General features: G+C 39.5%; 1 protein-coding gene and 1 long non-coding RNA gene across 2 annotated transcripts; both read right to left on the bottom strand.

Moving 5' to 3' along the window:
• Positions 1 to 993: 993 nt before the first annotated feature.
• Positions 994 to 2,162, bottom strand: LOC116923074. Its single transcript, XR_004394280.2, has 5 exons — positions 1,967 to 2,162; positions 1,791 to 1,908; positions 1,659 to 1,730; positions 1,517 to 1,592; positions 994 to 1,422 (listed from the first exon to the last, which is right to left on the bottom strand). It is a non-coding gene; the product is annotated as an uncharacterized LOC116923074 (long non-coding RNA).
• Positions 2,163 to 3,809: 1,647 nt separating this feature from the next.
• On the bottom strand, positions 3,810 to 7,351 carry LOC116922822 (GMP synthase [glutamine-hydrolyzing]). The gene is made up of 11 exons (XM_032929271.2): positions 7,209 to 7,351; positions 7,007 to 7,114; positions 6,823 to 6,934; positions 6,580 to 6,693; positions 6,128 to 6,382; positions 5,759 to 6,063; positions 5,373 to 5,559; positions 5,161 to 5,298; positions 4,763 to 5,085; positions 4,272 to 4,694; positions 3,810 to 4,210 (listed from the first exon to the last, which is right to left on the bottom strand). The coding sequence occupies exons 2-11, from the start codon at positions 7,106 to 7,108 to the stop codon at positions 4,109 to 4,111; spliced, it is 2,061 nt and encodes a 686-aa protein (XP_032785162.1). The 5' UTR covers positions 7,109 to 7,114; positions 7,209 to 7,351; the 3' UTR covers positions 3,810 to 4,108.
• Positions 7,352 to 7,362: the final 11 nt, after the last annotated feature.

Here is a 7,362-nt window from a genome sequence, read left to right as displayed (position 1 = left end):
GTAAAAAAGTAGTTCTTTATCATCTATTTCCCTATCTATATCTCTTAGATTCTTGGATGTGTCATCAGGTGATGTTAGAATTTATTGTTAATACTTTAAGTTTTTGGAATTGGGCTTTCGGGTCTTTGGGATGCACCTGATGTACTGTGGTGGTCGCAGAATCATTCAGCTACTTAGTTCAATCCAGGACTTGGGTTTTTCTAAAGTGGTATACAGTTTTATTTTGCAGAGATCCTGGAGGTACCTGATATGTTGCATTGGCGTTGGATTCACTCGTTGACAGAAGGGAATGCCGTCAATGTTATGTTGTCAGTGAAATAAAACTTATTCAGTATCATTCTTGTGTTTGTTGAATTATTACTTCATTAAACAGAAACAAAGGAGATGGAGAAGGTAATGGTTAATTCCTTTTGTTATGCCACGGTGTGAAGTTTTTTTGTGCAAGTCATTTTCTTCCCCCCTGTTTTTTTGCCAAGTGATTGCCACAAGTGACAGTCAAATCAAACAAAGAAATAAAATTATTCACTGATGTTTCACTGACTGAAATATATTGAAATAAGTACTCTTGAGATGTCTGGACTTACAGTGAATTAAGTTGGGAAAATAAATAATCTAAGTTTATCTTTGATTATGGTAAAGTCGACTAACGTGAAATAAAATAAACACGAAAAACAAATTTAAATTTTAATTGTTTTTATTGTCCCACCTCCACCCAACAATTCCACCACTATTTTACATAACAGAATAAACATACATACAAATATATACACAAATATACATACACTTAACTAAGTTAACCCGTTGGCTGCCAGGCCACGCAACCCGTAGGTTGCTTAAACTACATTAACTACGCATCGCGTCATAAGGATCGCGAACAAGGTGGGACTTGTCCGAAGACAAGTCCGGGCTGACAAGGTGACGGAATCCGTTACAGGGAATGCACACCCTCAGGAATCCGCCACCGCATCGACAAAGAGAAGTCCCTACTGGTGCATTGCCTAAGGCGCCTTGCGGCGAAGGCCATTGCGGCCGGTCCCTACAAGCTACAAAAAAAATGGGACGCAAACGGGGTGGCAGCCAACGGGTTAACTTAAACATTACAATGAAAAATAAATCAATACCAAGGCGACGATCCACGGTGAACTCCCTACGTGAAGGGCGAAGGCGAAGCCGGCGACGAGGTGATGGCGTCGACAAAGACGGCCAAGACGGCGATGAAACAAAGGCGAAGACGGCCAAGACAACGACGAGACGGAGATGGAGGCGAAGACGTCGACGAAGACAGTGATGAGGCGAAGACGTTGATGAAGACAGCGATGAGGCGAAGACGTTGATGAAGACAGCGATGAGGCGAAGACGTTGATGAAGACAGCGATGAGGCGAAGGAGTAGACAATGACAGGAAGACGAAGAAAATGTAAATCTAAATAGATTAAATGACGCAAAAACAAGTAAGAGATTTTGGGCGGAAAATAGCATTTGTCTGATAAAACGGTGAAAAAGACATCTTAACTTACGCGTGTGGTCCACTGGAGGGCAAAACTACCGAAATTGTCGAAACGGCAGTGTTGTAGCAATGACAATGACAATCCTCTGTTTATACAACAAATATTTATATGTAAAAATGATAAATCCAGATAATCCACCAAATTAAAATACCAGGGTAAGGCAATGAAGATGAACCTTATTCCATGTTGGCGTTTGGCGGACTAAGAAGAGAGGAAGACAAGCCTGTGTAGAGAAAATTTTTACAGATGAATGTAGTGGAAGATAAGTAAGGTTCTGAAATACCACAATGAATAGCTGAAGTGTATTGATGATGGTTGGCTAATCAGAGAAGCTTAGAAATCTGTATACCTGGGATGCTGAAGGCTTAGCAACACAAAGTAGATGAGGACTCTGTGGTTGACTGACGAGAGAACACATCATTAAGCTAAAACAAAAGGCTTGAGGTGTATTAACAGTACTTGAACTGAATGATGATCTTCATTTAAGGAATAGTGGTCTTCTTAATGTGTCAGGATTCCCTGTGGTACATTGATGCAGGCTGCTGGTTCAACAGCTGGCATAGCTGACAGAGCGAAACACCACCACATGCAAAAAGCAATCTATTTCAAGGGTTTTCTTTTCAACACATACCCAACGATAGAAATACTGAACAAATAACATCATACCGTACATTTTTGGACGAAAAATCCTTTGAAACACAAAACAGAGTAACGTAACAAACACCAATTTAACTTGTCACTCGTAATCTTCATCATAAACGCACGTCAACGCCATCTAGAGTTTCCGCCTAGAACCCAAAATTATATTTTACTTTGAATTTTGAAATTGAAATAAGTACAATACTTGCTTTTAAGTGCTTGAATTTTGCTAATCTCTGATAGCTGAATTCCAATTTTAGGCATTACATCCTAGAATATCAACTACTAGTTGCAGCACGAAACGCTAAACATTTGTAGGTAAAACGGTCGAGCTCGTAGGATCAGCCTGAAGTGTTGGAAGCAAGAAAACAAGGAATAATAGATACCACGTCCTAACACATGCGAGAAAAGTATTTAAAATTGTTAGAACAATACAGTTCATTTTTTACTTTTTGCAGATTGTCATGAAAAATTTCCGGAAGTAACCGGAAGTAGCCAATATCTCCGGAAATAGTAATCCCATAACAAAACGAGTAGGGTTTTCGTGATCCTTATCAAATTTTAGGTTGGAGTGACGTGTTTTTAGCCAAAAGTCGGATATGACCAAAATCGTGATTTTTCATGAACTACGAAAAATTGCGATTTTTTACGCTTTTCGGGTATTTTGAGCTGACCCATGGAGTCGACCCCAAATTTGACGATGATCACGAAAATGTGAATCTTTTTTCTGGCAGACCAATAAATAAGGAGTTATTTGGCATTAAAAAACCAGAAGTTAAACCGGAAGTTAAAATTTCAGAAATCTAAAAAATGAGCTTTGTTCTCCTTTAAATTGTTAACAAGATTTTGATAGTTGTTAAATTAAACTATTGTTAATAACAGTTTTGTGGTGTTTTAAAAGTTCTAGAAGTCCAATTTCAGTTCTGACGCAAAAATAGACTCGAATCGAAAAATCATAGATTTAACACGATAAAACCTGTTACCTACTTGATATTTAGTGAAAATCTGCAACCGCATTATGACAGTACTTGTCAAAACAATGTTTCGGGTTCTACTAGTATCTGGCTGGATGCAGCTATCTGCGCAAGGCTCTTACAATGGTTCGTCTGCTCACGAACTGCCGCGCATGCGTGAATCGGTGAATGGAAATGCCATGAGGAATTACAGCTTTATACTTTCATAAACCTCCACTTATCCATCTATTGGTATTCTTCATGGTTTAACCAACAAGTATCATCAATCAATCCCCCTGAAAAATGAAGAACGCATCTGGCTTTTAAAAATAAATACTATGAGCCACTGCTAAACGCCACCTGCCAGTTCGAAGCACATAATCTCTTGGCAAAGCAAACGAATGAGCCCATACTTTAAACCGTCATGTGACACTTCCCTTTGCAGTACCTTTTCCGCTTTCTAAAGACATCAGAGCTGTTCTTCACCTTTAGAAGCCTACGTACCCTTTCCTACAGTCATACTTTGTGGTACCAATCTGAATAGTTCTTTACAATTTGCGAACATATACCACATCGCACATACACCACACCGCATCGAATGTCCTTCCGCTTGTTTTCGGGCGACATGGGAACGTTCTCAAAAGAATTAGATTGACAATTGGGAGGAAAAGGGTATTTTTGCAAGGGAGAGCAACAACAGCCCTCCTAACTCCACATTAACAATGTTTAATTTGTTCGACGAAAAACAAACGCACCCATTATTTCCAACAAGTGTGCATGTACAGTATATTTAAGGAATAGTCAACTAGTCATCACGTGAACTTCTCTTAAAAAGCGAGTTTAAGGGATTTTCACACGACGACAAAGCTGATTGATTTTTCAATTTCAAAAGTCTATACTGAATCCACTGTTCATAATATTTCCCATCTAATTCTGGTCAATGATACAGCTCCGTATCCGTATCCTAGAGTGCGGAGATCATTTGCCTAAGCAACATTCGTAAATTAAATCATTCCCACTCCGTTGTCCCGGGTGGTTTAGCCGTCAGGTCGTACAAGACCCTGGAAATTCCTGGAACAGTTAAGACGGCTTCGACCATCTTGTCCACAACCTAATAAGCGATATCAATTTACAGCAAAATCAGTTTAAAAAATGTCTCAAATTTTACGTACCTCTTGAGGCAAATGAGTATCAGGAATTCCAGGCAGTCCAGTCATAAAATCCTGTGAAATGAATGGTCGAAAAACGACTGATCGCTGGCATGATGGAATGCGTTGACTCGAATCGCGATCAAAGTGAAGAGGGATCAAGACGATTGGCATCTGGGCTAGTTTCTTATAGCAACCCGAATCTCGTAATATTTTATTTGCCAAATAATCCACTTCCCTCAAAGTCGCCAAAATGTTACTGGTTAAGTAGGTAGGGGTAACGTCTGTCACCGATTCCCGCACAGCTTTTCCGAATACGTAGCAAACACGATTGACATTATGGCACACACGCGGTATTAAGCGTGCGTAGGTAGCGAGATCATTCCAGTTTGGTTGTGTCTGATCAGAGCTCAGTGCTACGCAATAGCTGTAAGTTCGACAATCTCCCTGCAAGTAAGAGAACAATCTTTATAACATCCTACCAACATAACATCTAAATTGTGAAGCTCTTGTACCTGAACACCGACAGTGCGGATAGGCAGTAGCGTGGCAACATACTGGTTGCGACTGGACAGTTCTTCCAGAAGTAGACGCTCTTCTTCCGACGTCGCGATTTCAATCCGGTTGAGCAATGCATGTTCCTTGGCTGCCATGTTGGCATAATCGACCATTAAACGAATCAGCACTTGTGTCTCACCGAAATCAGCTTCCATGAACGGTTCTTCGGCGCAAATAATTCGAATTGACAAACCGGGGCCAGGAAACGGGTGACGTTCCAGCAGTTCAGCGGGCAGACCCAGCTCGCGACCTAAAGCTCTTACTTCATCTTTATGGAAGTCTGTTGGGAAAATTACGAAACGAATAAAGATCGTGCTGGAATGTAATATCGCAGGAAACACCTTGATGCAATTACCTTTAAGAGGTTCTACAACACGACCGTGAAGACGCAACTGACGAACCATTTCGGAATCATTATGATGAGTCTTTATGGCATCAGCGCGCGAAGAAGCCATATGCGATGCGGACTCAATTAAATCCGGCCTCAAAGTACCTGTGATATTTTCATACATGACGACATTAAATATTAGGCAATATGATACACTAAAAAAAAGAGAATGTTGATACCTTGTCCGAGAAGTAGATTATCCCAAGTGAGATTCAAATCATTTGCCGTCCTGTCTGCCACTTTGACGAACGTATCGCCAATAATTCGACGTTTTTCTTCAGGATTAACAGTCCGACACAAGGACAAGGTTTGGCGACCATGCACGTTAGTGGAAGCATCATAAAAAGTCAGACTTGCTTTGACAACCTAAAAAAATTTGAAACATTAAATCTGACTTGTGTTATAAAGAAAAAACTGGATGCCACAGTCTGTAAAAGAACAAGGGTCATAGAACAAGAATTTTAACCCGAAGAATTTGAGATGTAACAGGATGACGGAACAATTATTCTCATATCAAATTTGACTAATCATTAAATTCTGAACGGTCCAATATATCTTAAATTACCCGAAGATTTAGTCCGAGTTGCTGTAAACTAGTGACGACCTGCTCGGATTCGTCTTTACGCAGGAAACCGTTATCGATATGGATGGCCTGCACTCGCGACGAGTCGTCACCCTGTAGAAGTGCTTTATGGAGAAGGGCAGCACAAACGGCAGAATCGACTCCGCCGCTTACCAGCATGAGCACGATCTTATCACGTCCGACCGTACGCCGGATGTAATCGATACACTGCTGCTCACGTTTCTCCAAAGTGAAACCTCCTTGCAATCCACAGATGTCGAACAAGAAGTTATGCAACATCTTTCGTCCTGTAATTTTATACCCGCCATTAAAATCAATGTTTCGCACTCAATGGAAAGGAAACCAACATACCGTTTTCAGTCAAATCCACTTCAGGATGGAACTGGACTCCATAGAGACGGCGTTCAGTATCAGCAATGGCGGAAATAATGTGACGCGAAGATTTTGCGACGCAACGCAACCCTTCTGCAACCTTATCGACACTGTCACCATGGGTAAGCAATACCATTTGCCGAGTCTCTAAGCCTTTAAACAATGGGCACTCCGTTTCTACTTGGATCTCAAATTGCCCATCTTCGCGAACATCTTTTCTCTCCACCGTTCCACCTTAAGAGGAAAAAAAAAGAAAAAAAAAACGTTATTATTATTTTATTACACAATTTTTATTTCTTAAATGTTAAATACTGATGAGAAAAAAACTTGAATAATTATAATATAAATATAAAATATAAAAAAATAAAATAAAATAAAATATAAATATAAATATAAAAATAAATATAATAATATAAATCAGAATTGGTTACCTAACTCCTTGTTGAGTAATTGCATGCCATAACAAATTCCTAGCACTGGAAGACCACAGGTAAAGATTGCTGGGTCGTATAATGGGGCATCGGCCGCGTACACTGAGTTGGGACCTGTTCAAAAGAAATATAAAGTTCATTTTTGGCTCAACTATTTAATTGACTTGACACTGAACATTTGAATAAACTTCCATGTTTCCAAAAGTTAAGTGTAACAATAATATTAAGCTCTTCAAACTTTACCTCCTGAAATTATAATTGCTTTATAGCCTTGTTGAAGCAGAAGGGCGGCTGGGGTTTCGAGGGCTAGTATATCAGATTCTACACATTGTTCTCTGACTCTGCGATCAATAACCTAAAATTTTAAATTTAAATAGTCAGTTATAGAGGGAAAAAAAAATTATAATTAAATATCTTTTAAAATTACCTTTCCGTACTGTGCTCCAGCATCCAAAATTGCTATTCTCTCAGTATTCACCGGAGTTGGGCTAAGATTCCCATCCACCTCATTCCCATTGCTTGCTTCCATACTTAACTAAGAATCCACAAAGAAACAAGTTATTCAGTTGATTGAGAGTAAATATGTAAAGAAAAATCTAAAAAAACCGAAAAACAAAAAGTCCACCTACAAGTGACGGCGTAGCTTGTTATTGGCGGTTTGGTACGTATTGGATTCTTTTCTATTGCGAATGTGTGTATTCTGAAATTTGTGGCTCAATAATACGAGGCAGCACAAGTTGTTAGAACGGTGGTGTTCGAAACACTGAAGACACTAAATATACA

This window comes from Daphnia magna, linkage group LG5 (assembly GCF_020631705.1).
Source record: "Daphnia magna isolate NIES linkage group LG5, ASM2063170v1.1, whole genome shotgun sequence".
Lineage (NCBI taxonomy): Eukaryota > Metazoa > Arthropoda > Branchiopoda > Diplostraca > Daphniidae > Daphnia > Daphnia magna.
The sequence above is the reverse complement of the archived record's forward strand: the minus strand, read 5'-3'. Positions and strand labels throughout refer to the sequence as shown.